Source organism: Tinamus guttatus, unplaced genomic scaffold (assembly GCF_059628265.1).
Source record: "Tinamus guttatus ecotype Peru unplaced genomic scaffold, ASM5962826v1 Tinamus_guttatus_pri_ptg000223l, whole genome shotgun sequence".
Lineage (NCBI taxonomy): Eukaryota > Metazoa > Chordata > Aves > Tinamiformes > Tinamidae > Tinamus > Tinamus guttatus.
The window spans coordinates 553,534-567,564 of record NW_028288757.1 but is presented as its reverse complement, the minus strand read 5'-3'; the positions used below and the strand labels follow the sequence as shown (position 1 = coordinate 567,564).

The following is a 14,031-nucleotide window of genomic DNA, read 5'->3' as shown; positions in this document are numbered from 1 at the left end:
ACCGAGTGGGCTCTGCCTGCATGTTTAACTACCCGGGCACGAAGCAGAGCCCAAGGATGTGGCCTGTCCTGCCCAGGGCCACGCTCGCCCCACGCTGCTGAGGTCCCTGCTCCACGTCCCTTGTCCAGCACGGCGCAGGGCGAGCAGAGGGACGTGCCAGGCAATTGCTCCAAAACATCTGGGCCTTGGCGCTTCCGTCCCCTTCTGTCCCGACCGCTTTTAGCCTCTCTGTCCGGGACCTCCCCAGCAGTCCGTTGGGAATATCAGCTTTCATTCTGCCCGTGTTTATCACGTTCCTCTAGTCCGTGTGCTTTGCTGCGAGTCCCACCACTTGCCACGAGTTACAGGTTTCAGAAACGCTGCCCGTGCCCAGGGCAGCAGGGACTATCCCCGATAACCCTGGCACAAGGGCCTGCTTGTTAGCACATTACCGGGCCCACAGGACGTTCTTCCCAAAACTGGCTTTGGGAAACGCGTGCAGGTCCCTGCAGTGACACCCAGGGAGCTCTGGAGCTCGTGATCGGGGATGCACTATTGGCCAGGACTTGTTGAAAGCAGCTGCCTGAAAGCAGTGCCCAGCCCCACCAGAACACAGGGCCTGTTTGGGAGCGTGAGGAATCGCCCAGCACGACGGCCCCAGGCAGCCTCCTCCTGCGCGGCCAGCGCGGCCGCCCGTCCCCTCCCTGGGCACGAGCAGGAGCAGCATCTAAACATCCTTTCTGCAAAGCACAGCCATTAAGTGGAGGGCCTGGAGCACTTGGCTGTGCTACTGCAAAACAATTCTCAACACTCGGAGCACCGAAGCTGGTCTTGGTGACCAGATGTAGCTCAAGAAGTAAAATAAAACGAAGCCATCCCAGCAGTTCCGCTCTGACAGACGGCAGAGCAGATTGCAGCAGGAGATTTCTGAAGACAGCAGGCAAAATGATCTATTTTGTGCTGTGCTGCGGTGCCAAAACTCCCTCCTGTCCCTTCCAGGCTTTTCTTTCAACTTCTTGGTTTTCCCTCGTAGAGCAGACGACCGCTTCCCACAACAGGCAGGGAGGAGCCGGCGGGATCCCCCCTGGGAGAGCAGGGCAGCCTGGAGCTGCTCCCGGGACACCCCGTGCACCGGGGCTGCCCGTGCCCGAGGAGAGCGGCCCCGTGCAGCGCGTCCGCCCGCAGCTCCCCCAGGAATCCCGGCGAACGGGCTCCTTCCAGCGTGCTCCAACCCGTGGAACCCTCCGGGGAGCCGAGGAGCAGCGCGTGGGTCGACCTCCCACAGCAGGGAGCGCGGCTGAGGGCAGCAGCAGCACGCGGGACTCTGCCCTCGCACACGCGAGTCCCGGGGACTCCGCTGCATCCTGCAGCTGCGGCGCTGGCTGCGCTTGCACCTGCAGCCCCTGTGGGGCACGCGGAGCTGCCAGATGGCAAATGAGCCCCCCTGAGCCGCCCTCAGCGCCCCACGGCGCGCTGCGGAAAGGGGACGCGCTCCCTGGACACAGAGACAGCGGCCACGGAGCAGCTGGGGAGCCTCTCTCATCCCATCGGCTTTGGGAGCCCCCGGCTGCCTTTTCTGCCAACACGGCACAGACAAACAGAGCGGCGAGAGCGCAAGGAGGTGAAACAGGGTCCTCAGCAGCCCAGTACCCCTGTGAGCAGGGGGAGCAGGAGGCCAAGAGCGGGCGGGATGCAGGGCCATGCCGTGCCGGCCCCCCTGGCAGCAGCACCCTCCTGCCCCTGGCCGGAGGGCTCCACACAGTCTCTGAGCAGGCACAGAGGGACAGGGACCTCTCGGATTCAGCTACAGTAGAGAACTATTGAGAGCTACTAGAGAGGATGATTAGTTCTGCAGCACTTGTTCTGTTCCAGTTAGTCTGTTAATTCAAGGTAAGGAATTAGGCTGTGGCAGGGGATCATTGCTGTAGATTAAGAGGTGTAAATGAAGCCCGAGTCAGGCCAGGGCAAGCGAAGGCACTGGTGTCTGCCTGACATCCCTGAACGCAAACACTGCCCAGTGCCCCAGCATGCGGGGTGGCTTAGAGCAAGGAAAGGGGCTTCCTTCAGGTTAAGGCAGGAGGCTCTGCCTGTGAGGGCAGAGCAGCTTGAACGGGGACACACAGCGAGTACAAACCAGTGTCCCAGCACAGCTGCTTTCTCTCCTCGCTCTTTGGTGAGTGCTAACAGCCACTCTGCACTAGCACAAACCGTGCTGCAGGCACAGGGCAGCGAGGGGGTCCCCTCACCAAGCAAGGCAGAGCGGAGACCCCATGGACTCGGCAGAGAGCCTAAAGCCTCCAACGGGATAACTAGCTCTGGTTCTGCTTACTAGAGATGCACTAACGTTTAGCACAGGCCTCAGTGCAGTTCAGAGCAGGTTCAGCCCGTGCTTCAGCAGCTTCTGCTTGGCCTTGCTGGGTAAGCTGAACGCGCTGTCGTGAGGGTTGGGAACGCCGGAGTTGCGGAGCGGGGCGCCCAGCTGCTGGAAGTAGGTCTCCTGGACGGGATTACGGCAGGCGTACACGGCGGTGGAGGCGTTCCTAGCAGGACGGCAAAGAAAGGAACAGTCAGCAGCAAGAAATCCCTTTGTGCAAGATCCCCTTCTACTCACAGCACACACTGACCCAGGGCTGGGCACTGCCATCCCAACGAGCTTGAGGGACTTCCAGGACTACCTCGGCAGAGCAAAGACACACAGAGCCGAAATGGGCAACCCCCTGCCAGAAGGGGCTCCCAGAAGGGACCCAGACCCTTTTTCTCAGGAGTCCTGGCATCCTAAGAGGGAAACCATGACCCTCCTCAACCCGCTCCGCGGCGTGACCACCCCGTGTGCGGCCGGGCCCCGGCACCGCCGCAGCCTCGGAGGCACCGGCCCCCCGTTCCCGCAGGGAAGGCGCCCACGGCTCTGCCCACGAGCCAGGCCCGGCACGGCGCCGTGCAGCAGGACGGGCCGAGCTTATTTAGCCTCATGGATAACGAACCCAAGACACGGGTGAGATCCCGTAACCAAAACGCCTGAAGTCACTTACTAAAAATCACCACTCTGGGCAGAGGGGGAGGGAACAAAGCGGAGGACCCTGCATTTCTCCTTGACAGAGGAAAGCAGGAACTGATATGTTTGCCAACAACCCTCTGTGACAACTCTTCATAAAATAAAGCGGTTTTAGTCATCTTGTTACTCAGTTTGATTCCCACACGAAGCTGCTTTTTTTGGGGCAACACAGAATATGTCAGCTTACCCAGTCCTGAATTTAAAGAGCCAGTGAATCTAACACTAAACCAGGAGCTCTCCAGCATTGAAGTGCATGATTCACACTCCCTTGGCAAGCAGTGTTAGCGAAGTGAAACACATTAATTCCAGAGTCGCCCTTATCTCAGCGCACAGTGGGCAAACAAGCAGAGCCTGGAGCACGCGGGCGGTGGGAGGCCTCGCAGCAGAGCGGGTGGCAGCAGCAGCACCAGCCCAGCCTCAGCTCTGGGCGTGCAAGGGCTCCGGCTGCGATAAGACCATCTCGCTTGGCGCGGTACAATTGAGTTTGCCATGCACATTACAGCGTGTTTCCAACCCAACACGCCGTGCAAGAAAACAAAATCTAGGTTGCCAATTCTGGGCGCCTTTGGCTCCCAGCCGAGACACAAATTTATTAGGAACAGCTATATTTAAAACTGTATCTTAGAACCTTATGGTGCCAGGAACTGGCAATGCTCTAACATTATATCTTAATCCAAGCCCTTGGCACAACCGAGCTGCGTCTTCCACTCACTGGTGTGGGTGCCACCCTGATGAGCCTGCAGGACAAACACCCGCTGCCCATCTCCACAGGGCAACACGAGGGAGCACGGGACATGAGCGGCCTTTGGCAAGGACAGCCACGTGGTGACAGCACACGCCAGACCCCCCAGCCTCAGGAAAGGGGTTCCCCCCGGCCTGTGCAGTGGGGTACAGCACACTCCTGTGCCTGGAAGAGGGGGGTTGTTATGAAAGGGTTTTACCTAATTAACATTTCCGAAACATCTGGAAAGCGGCTGAAGTCCGAGTGGATCAGCATAGCAGCTCTCAGGAAGTGTCGATCCATGGGGCCGGGTGTGGGAGGCAGGTTGGCTGCAGAACAGGAATAAAGAGGAGGTGTTAGAAGCCCTCTGCAAAACAGCTGCCCTCTTTTGTTGTCGAGGGAAAGTTCGAGGCTGTGGCTGTCCAGGAACTGCAGGAAAACAGAGCCCGGGCGGTACCTAAGCCGCAGTGGGACATGGATGACATTTGGGATTTTGCTCAGCCACGTGCAAACAAAAAGCCTGGTGTCCTCTTCCCCACGGTGCACAGACCAGCGGGGTGACAAGGGAGGCCCAGGGTAGCCTGGAATCACTGGGGTCTGGAGCGCTGCCGCCCTGCGTTGGGCCACGGCAGCAGAGCCCCAGGACACACGTGTCCATGGAAGCAGCAGCTGCCCAGACTCCATCTCCAAAGAGCCTCTGGCTCCGGTCCAAACTACAGCTGTGATCAGCAGTCTGGAGCAGATTACGGACTCACACAGGACAAATCTTTCTCAGCAGGGCCTTTACCCAGGCCACTCCATAAGGATAAGTTATACTAACTTACAGGCAATGTTTCAGAAACAGTGTGTGAATCAAGAGAGAAGGTTACAACAAACCCTGTTCTCAGACCATTCCCTCTTCTGAAAAGACTGCTCTTCTGCGAGGTGAAGACTTACCTGTGAGCACATTCTGAATGGAGTCATAGTGAGTGAAACTGTACGTTGTCTTGGCAGAAGAAGAGGAGTCTTTGGGCAGAGTTTCCCTTAGATGAACCTCAAGGCCATTTAGAGAAGCCAGACTGCTATGGTACTGCAAACAGGGGAAAAAAGACAAGCGTCAGAGCAGATACTTCCCAGAAGGAATTGCAGAGGGCTCTCAGGGCTGAGAGCTGGGCTAGAAGCACGGGTCAGTGTAAGGGGGGTTCGGAAAAGTGTAATACAGCCTGAAAAGTTTTGAGGACAGCTGGCCCGGCCACGGAATAGGCAGCTTAGCTCCGTAATCCCGGCCTGTCCACGCTCCTTCCCGAGCCCCGGAGAGGATCAAGCCTCAACTCAGCACACCGGCATCACCTCCCCTACCCTCGACCTTGCTGCCCACAGAGCAGATTTTCTTCCTGTGCAGTGTAATGAGGGGATAAGACCTGAAGACAGGCACGGGGCGAGCCTGGAAGCCCTTCTGCTCTGCAGTGAGAGTCCGTGTTAGAAACCGCTTTCCCGGGGGACGAGCTGTACTTCTTGCTGTTCTTAGCAGCGCAAGCAGCATATTTTACCCTTCTTTGGTGTCATTTAGGGGCCTCAAAGCATTCGACCAACATCATTTATAACTGAGCTTGGACATCCCTGAGAGCTGAGGGTCATTTTTAATCTAAAGAGAAACAAAAGAACAGACAAGCTGAGGCCCTGCCGCAAACGCACCATGACGCCAGCGGCAGCACCTGGGAGCTCACAGCCCGCTGCTGCCAGGAGAGCACAAACAACAGCCGTCCGGGAGAGCACAAACAGCCGTCCGGGAGAGCACGAACAGCCGTCCGGGAGAGCATGAACAGCCGTCCGGGAGAGCACGAACAACAGCCGTCCGGGAGAGCACGAACAGCCGCCCGGGAGAGCACAAACAACAGCCGTCCGGGAGAGCACAAACAGCCGCCCGGGAGAGCACGAACAGCCATCCTGGGGGACAGAGAGCACGCGGGAACAGAGGCAGGGCCACAGCCAACACTGTGTACGAGGAAGGTTTGCTAAAACGAGATCAAAAGCAATGCTGTGTGCGAGCGAAGACAGCACGCTTGGAAAAATGTAAGCCTGAATTGAACAGGATTTTTGAAAACTGGGGCAATATAAATAGGAAATTTGATTGTATTTTTGTTCTAACAACAGAAATAGAGTGTACCAGTGTTATGCAGCGAATCTCAAGGCTTAACGCTCTGAATGGCAAACTGAGCCAGGATGGGCCCACCCTGCCTCGAGACGGTTTAGTCCCGGATTTAACGGGAGGAAAGGCCGGGCAGCGTGTGCCTGCGGCGAGCAGGGAGCCACGCTGAACCAAGACGGGCATCCCCAGGGCCGCTCTGTCCAAAAGAGAGGAGCTGAGCTTCTGTGTAAAATAAAAATGACCCTTAGCTCTCAGGAATGCCAACTGCCACCCACGCACGTTCTTTCTTCTCCTTCCCCACCAGAGGGGACGCTTGAGATGGTGCCAGTGTCACCGGCTGATTTAACACGGGCAGAAGGGGCACGGGGGCCCCCTCGGGCACACAAACTGGGGTTGTCCCTGCAGCGGCACGGCACGAGTGCCACCCCCTGCGCACGGGGACACCAGCACCACCAGCTCAGAGGGAAAAGCTGCAACCTCGCTAATGCGGGGAGGCAGCATTAGCTGGAGCCTCCCTGCACCTTCCAGCCTGACGGTTAAAGAAATGAGGTTGTTCCTATGGCAACTGGCACATCAGAGAGGCCTCTGCAGCTTTGACTCAGCTGCGGTTGAGGCAGCGGCGGCGGCGGCTCCGCAGGGGAGGCTGGGGCGGGCGGCCTCCCCGCGCGGCAGCCGCTGCCTGCGCAAACCGAGCGGCAGCCGCAGCCCTCCTGCCTTGTCCTGGCCCATCCCTGCACCTTGGTTCCTAACACGCTTCCCTGGGGAGCACCGCCGAGGAGCGGCAGGATAGGGATTCACAGAGCCAGACAGGCGTTTGGGAAGGAAACACTTGGCAGCTTGCTGCCAGACACACATCTCACCGATGCCTCCGGAGTGAGAAGCTGCGACACACAACGCGGAGGTTAAGCAACACACAACAAACCTTGTTTTCTGAACGCCGCTGTAAAACTGACAGGGTTTCCCTGCAAATCCCCAATACAACACAGGCCTGTGGCAACCTGTGGGGCTGTCTCAGGGTCACATCAACACGTTCTGCTCGAGAGTGCTGCTTAGTACTGGCACTAACAGACAGGCTGTGGGAGTTATCTGCAATAACGCTCTCACCTCTGAGGCTTGTTGCCTAACGTTTCCTAACAACTTCCAGGATATCTTTTGTCTTAGGCTACCCCTAAGCCAAATGGCCCTGCCTTTCACACCACAAAGCAAAGGGATGGGAAGGAAGCTTCGACGCTCACTTCTCACTCCTAAGCCCTGTTGCACACCACTGCCACAAGACAAGCAGCAGAGAAATATCTGCAGGTTTGGAAGATGTTCCTGCTTACCACATCTTCAATGGAGCTCCGGTCCCCTCTGAGCTGCTCCTCAGCCAGCAGCGAGAGCACCAGCCCCTTAATGCAGTGAACATACAAGCTCATGCTGACTGGTTTGCTCTGTCTGCCCGAGGCGCCGCTGCCCTGAGCTCCCGGGACATCCACCCGAGGAGCCGGGTCCTGCTTCCCGCTGCCGCCCGAGCTCTCTGCTGTGTCCCTGGGCAGGCTCTCCTGGACGTCTGCGGCAGGCATCGGAATCCTGCTTTCGTGCTCTGCTTGCACAGAATCTGGATGATTCAAACCCCAGACGTTACCACCAGTTTCACTGCTGCTCTTTCCAGGGATACTATTTTGCCTGACAGTCTCTTGCTGGTCTTGTTCACTTGACTTCCTCCTGCTTGGTTCTTGAACAGGAGAGCAAATAGACGGGCTGCCACTGGCTGCAGGACATCTTTGGAAACTGTGCTCTTTAATAGCAAAGTCCACAAGGGATTCCCCCGTGCTCTGACTCTCCTGGACATACGGGTTTGGAAAGAAAAAGCCTTCCAGGGATGGACCCGCAGTCTGAGCATACTCAGCAGTCTGGAGTTTGGAAGCGCTTGGCAGCTCTTCCAGGTGTGTCTCTGATGAGAAGGATGCTCCTCTGCTCAGCTCTGGGCTTTGGCTCTGTTCTGCACTTGGGGAATTCTTGGTGCTGGCTTCAGGCTCGGGGAAGTCCTTCACAGCATGTGTGTTTGCAAGGCCGCCCGCCAGCGCCGCATCTGCGCTCGAAGCCTGCTCGGGGGACCCCGGAACAGAGGCACTATTCAGGTCTTGGTACTCGGGAACCCCTGATGCTTCTGAGGCTACCTGCGAGGAGAGAGTGTCCTTTCCTCCTTTAGGATTTGCTGGGGACACGGATGACCTAGAAGGAGATGAAAAGTTGATTAGACTACTGATTAGCTCCTCTTTGGAGTCACTAATAGCACTGCTACAATGCACAACTATCTCAACAAAGAATGGGCTGAGTTCTGACCCCGTGAAAAACCTGAGCCTCATGCATGGACCCCCTGCAACACTGCTCCCTTATTCACAACGCACAAGGGTTTTAAACCGAGCACAATGAACTGAGCAACAACAGAACATCTCAGTTGGTCTTGAGACACAGTTTTGCTTTAGGCTGCTTCACAACAGTAGATACCACCAATTTTGTCCATCCTAAAAGGCCTCAGGCAGCCTTAACAGCCAGGCAATAGAGTGTGAATTAGTGTTAGAGTAAGCAATTAACAACAGCTATTGAGGACACACTGCTACATGTTAGATCACTTGCTTCTTCACGTCTCAAGTTCATTTCCTACCTAGTCATCCACTCTACTGGAAAGTCTCGGAGCACTGAGACTTCATCTTCTGTTAGGAAAACCGGAATGATACGAACTCCCGGCGGCAATGGAGAATCTGGAAGAGCAATGGAGGTTGGAGGAATTAAATTAACATGGCCCTGCATAACAAACAAAAGCCAAATTTCATCAGTGCAAAGGCGCCTGAATGAAGACACTCTCATTCTGCACCCTGGGTCATTCTGGGAACTAGCAAAATCTGACTAGACAGCATTTTTCCATCCACTTAACAACTTTTCCTTAGAATTTTGTCTGTCTGTTTGCTTGTTTTTTGCTGACCATCCTGTCAGCATACCTATAAAGTGATGCTAAAACATGTCAAGTGAAGATCTGGAGTCAAAGCACCAGTCACCCATCCTCTTGGTGCCATCAGTGGCCAAGGAAACACACAGGGAACTGGAGTTAAAATAGGTGTACTGATAACCTGCAAACTCATGATTAAGCCCCAAAGAACACACCCCTTTGCTCGAAGGAACTAGCTGTGGCTACCACAACACCCCCTGGCACTCTCTGGCCAGAGGCAGCAATGCCCTCAAAAATATATTTTCACATTCAGCAAGAGATTTGACACCAGCCCCAGAAAACCAGCTCATGCTCTCCCTGCAGAGTGAACTCAGCCCCAGAGCTGCCCGTGCTTGCTGCTGTGCTCCTGGCAGTGAGTGCTCTGCAGCTGGATGCTCACCAGGCTTCTGCTGCTCCTCACCTCCAGGCTCGCTCTGGAAGAAAAGCCAAGAATCAGCTTTGCAGCACGAGCCAACACTTCCCGCTATCCCGACGTCTCCCCCCGTTATCCGCACAGGGAACAACAGGAGCTCTCCCAGGGACCACAGGGACACCAGAGCAAAGAGCAGATGCTGTGGTGGGTTTAGTGAGTTGTGTGATGACTTGTTCTCCATGCAGCCCTCACACTCGAGGGGACTTCTCCCAGTACAGCTCAACTCAAGGACAAATATCACAAACTGCCATGACTGCCAACTCAGGGTACACAAGCTTAGACCGTTCTCCTCTCAGACAGTGTCAAGACTTTTATGCCTATATCTTAACAGCTTTTTTTTTGGGGGGGGGTAGAAGATCTCAAATCACATATATATATATATATATATTTTAAGACTTTTAATGGAAATGAGAACTGATCCACTCTGTCACTTTTAGATGTTTTTTTACAAACATTTACTACTAAACATGCAAATCTGAGTAAGAACATAATCAAACAGAGAATTTCTGAATTCAGTAGTTGAAGGACTGAGGAAAAAAGAGCAAATCCCTAGCGCAGAAGTCTTGAAACCTTACTCAATCTGAGCTCATAAAAACTTCTAGTGTCAGCAACAATATTTGTTCTTGGCAACTGCCTGCAAACGCTGTATGTGTGAACAGCCCCTCGCACAGTGTGCATCTGTGTGCAGTGAATTTGCTTAGCACCATACCTCGCCTGAGGATTCACTGCCCTGGAGGAGAACTTGGGCAGTAAGAGGAGGTGGCAGCTGGGTACTCACAATCCTGAAAGAGTAAAATAAAGCAATTCATGAGCACAGTATCATTTTTTTAAGCTCAGCTGTAGACTATCATCACTCAGGACAGGCCCGGGCAGCAGGGCTGCTCCAACTGCACAGCTCCAAGCACCCTGAGCAAAGGAGATGCAAAGGAGTTCTTGGGTCTTTTCGTTTACATCCTGCTGAGCTCCATATTCTGTAGATTCCCTGAAAGGCTCTCAGGAGTGCTATTGCCAAGAAATTCTCAGAATCTCCCATTTCTCGCCTTTCTTGAAGGCCCTCCTTGCTGTGGTGCAATGCCACATCTGCAGCGTCTTCAGCTGCCTAGGATCAATCTTTGTGTTGAATAAAGTCAACATTTCTTGTGGGAAATCCTGGCTCACTCTTCTACATCACTTCTGTCAGCATAGATAGCCGTCCTGGCCAACATGTCAGTAAAAAAATACACACATACACACACACAACCACAGGCACTGAATTTGCAAGACAGAAAAGAAAACACAAGGAGGAGAAAAGAGTAATGTTCACACGTTTTATCCTGATTTGCAGAGAGCTTTTGCAGCAGCACTTTGTACTTCCCAGCATTTGGAAAGCTCTGCAGCTCAGAGACTTCCATTCCCTAAAAAGGGCAGAAGCACCTGGCAACACCAAAACGTGCCTGGGTTGTATTTCACAAGCCAAGGATGATCCCAACTCTGGGGAGTCTAAAGTAAAATGTGAAAGGTGTCTAAAGCACTAGAATCTGCCAGGATCGGGTCCCTGCATTCTTAGTTATGTTACTACTGATGTAAACACTGGCACACTGGAAGCTCAGGAGCCAGCATTTCTGCTGAGCACCCTTCAACCTTTCAAGAGAAACAAAGTTAGTGCCTGAATAACTTGCTCATGTGTACTCTAAACTTAATTTTCTTGGTTACCTCCATCTAAAGGGCCTAAGTAGATAGGTCTTCTTGTCCTACTGAACGCCAAAGATAGCAGAATACCTACTAAAACCTAAATCTTACATTTCTTCATGCTTCAGTTTCTCCTGCTGATGAACAGAGATAACATCCACCCTCTTTGGAATACACCAGCAGACAGGGTCTGTCTGCACTGCCTGACTCATCAGTGTTCCCACCAGTTGTGAACAGCCCTGCCTGCACAGCAAGTGCCCCTGCTCTGCTCCCTCTCTGGGATCACAGCCCTCTGTGACCCTCCGGGCAATGCCTGGTCACTTACAGGCCTTTGTAGAGAATGCAGCCTGCCAAGACATGGGGGGAGCGCTGGCAGGTCTGTAAGATGAGAGCGGCTTTCAGTAAGAGCAGGGGATCCACCTGGGTAGGGAGAAACAGAAGTTAAGCCAGAGAGTCCTTGGAAATGCTCCAAGCAACAAATAAAAGCAAGAACACTAGCCCTGTGGCAAGCCTAGAGTTAGATGCAACAGAGGACAGGCTTTTACCTTGGTTTTGTCCAGATTCCAAAGAGAATTGAAAACCTTGTGGAGGTCATTAGTGTTTTTTTGGATATGTTCGATATACTTGTCCCACTGCTTGCTCAGCTCTTCCTGAGAAAATGCCTGGGGACAAGAAAAATCCATATGGCTGTCACACCACAGTCCCTAATGCATTCAGGATGATTAGACACAATCAATCTGGGACATTAATTGTAAGTGGAAACTCGTATGAGGATAAGGAGAAAGAGGACACAGAACGTCTTCAGACTGAACATCTCAGAAACTTCTGTGTTATGGGACTTGCCAGCTGAAGGGTGGACCAGGAGAACTTCATCACCTGAGATTGAGAACAGCAGCACAGAAGGGAGACAGCAAATGACTGCAGTGCCTCAGTGTAACAGGAGGATGGGCCTGGTCCCAGTTTTTGAAATGTGAGTTTGCTCTGACCCTTGTGAGTAGAAAGACAGAGCACAAGGCAACAAGCCAGCACACGTGTTCCTGGACAAAGCCTGGCCAACACGGGTGGTGACAAGAGCTCTTCCTGGCCTGAAGCATCACAGTGTGGATCCTTCCTTACCATGTAAGCGTGGCACACGGGTCCATTGTAAAACCTGAAGAGGCTGATGAGCTGCTCCAGAAACCGCCTACAGCTGATATCGGGGAGCTCAACAGCACAGCCCAGAACCTTCAATACAGAAAACCAGGAATGAAGAACGTTTACAGGCACAACTCAGGGCCAGCAGGTGAGAACAATTCTTTCAAATTGATATTAAAAGACAAACAAACAGTTCTATGGCAGGCAAATGTCACCCATATTCACAAACATAACAAAAAAGCAAATTCAAAAATATCCATGGAGGAGCTTTGTCACAAACAGGAAAAATAAATGATAGTGGAAATCCAGAGTTTTAGATACACTCCCTTCCCATCACAGATGTTAGAGACCTAGCTTAGTGCTCTAGAAGCTAAAAGCATTTTCCTGAAAGTAAGTATTCAAATTAATCTGCTATCTACAGAGGCCAGGATGCCTCATTTAGCTTTTGAGTTGCCAGGAAGAAACAGAAGTTCAAGAGCCTTCTGCTCCTGAGAACTAAGCAAGCCCAAACAGCACAGAACAGGTCTAGTTTCCAGGGGATGGTTTGGGCTTTTTGGCAAGACTATGCTGCGCACTGGTCTTTACGGGCTACGTGTTTATTAACACTGATAAAGTCTGCAGCAGGGGATACTGAGGGTTAGAGGGGAAGAGCAGTCAGGCTACAAAACTGCAGTCTGAGTCCTTATTTTAAACTATGGTACACGGACTTGTTTCCAGTCATTGCCAAGAGCCCACAGAGACATTTATAGTTAGGTAGATCTCAACATTTTGTAGCCATTGCCAAGTACATTTTAAGAAAATATGTTTGGTGTGGACACATAAGTGAGGGACACCAAGCTATTTTTCACAGAACAGCTGAAATAACTGCCACTACACATGCTTGTACACTGTGGTAAACAAAATCCAAGTTACCTTGCAATGAAAAGCTGTGCATTGCAAGTTCACACCCTAGCTCTCCCCAGGTCTACTTGTGTGCAGGCCCATACCCTGGAAAAAAAAGCCCTCTTAGTTTAACAAAATAGTTGGGATTTCTCATTGTTTTAGTTCCTCCGCCGCCTCCGGAGCTCTGGCACTCACCCACAGATAGTCTCCATCCACGATGACTGCAAACTTGAGCTTTCTCAGCCGAACGAGCCTGGGAGGAGCTCCGGAAATCTCCGTGATGCAGCGCACCACTCCTGCGATCTGCCCGCACAGCAGCTCCTGCTGCTCGGGGAGAGTCTGCTGAACACCGGGGAGAAAAGGCACGGGAGAACCGCTCATTTATTTATTTTTTTAAGGACTTGAAAAATATCACTACTGCACTCACTTAAAAATGATTACAAAAACACGTCAATCGTAAATCAAATGCAGCAGAACAGGAAATTTGTGTGGAAAAAAAATAACCGGACTGTTTATTCTGCAGGAGGACAAGGGCCCAGAGCAGCCCAGAGCAGCCTGTCACCGCTGGGGTGGATTCACAACACGGATCGGGCTGGACACTGCTGGGTGATTCCACGGACAGGGATCCGAGGGAGCAGCGCTCACAAACACGAGGGAGGACAACACAGCCCCGTCCAGCCTGGGAAAGGGGCCTCGCTCCACCTGCTTCTCGCTGCAGGACTTTGCTTAAAGCTTTTAAGGATACATGTTTATCCCAGGCACAGCCTGGAACCATCAAAGGGATTATCAGTACAAGCAATACAGGTGCTAGAATAAAAGCAGGAATTACCTGAGAAGGATAAAAATAACAAATACCAGCACTTGTGGGATCTCCCTCTTCCTTAACCTTTGAACCATCGTAAAGGAAAAAGTAATTCCACCTATAAAAGCAAAGCAAGGGCAGAAATGTTCATGTTGGGGAACCACTACACTTCTTTCTCTTTTATTATTGCAGGTAGAGAAATACCAAAAAATACAGGTTAAAAGAGAACAAAAGCATTGTTCCCACATAGCCATTTCCCTCAGA

The 14,031-nt window shown here is 52.7% G+C and overlaps 1 protein-coding gene across 1 annotated transcript; it reads right to left on the bottom strand.

Moving 5' to 3' along the window:
- Positions 1-2,347: 2,347 nt before the first annotated feature.
- HPS4 (HPS4 biogenesis of lysosomal organelles complex 3 subunit 2) lies at positions 2,348-14,021 on the bottom strand. The gene is made up of 13 exons (XM_010225613.2): positions 14,014-14,021; positions 13,795-13,885; positions 13,161-13,304; positions 12,066-12,173; positions 11,495-11,611; positions 11,275-11,369; positions 9,991-10,063; positions 9,249-9,282; positions 8,528-8,624; positions 7,203-8,094; positions 4,689-4,821; positions 3,973-4,081; positions 2,348-2,519 (listed from the first exon to the last, which is right to left on the bottom strand). The coding sequence occupies exons 1-13, from the start codon at positions 14,019-14,021 to the stop codon at positions 2,348-2,350; spliced, it is 2,073 nt and encodes a 690-aa protein (XP_010223915.2).
- Between the last annotated feature and the right edge of the window lie 10 nt (positions 14,022-14,031).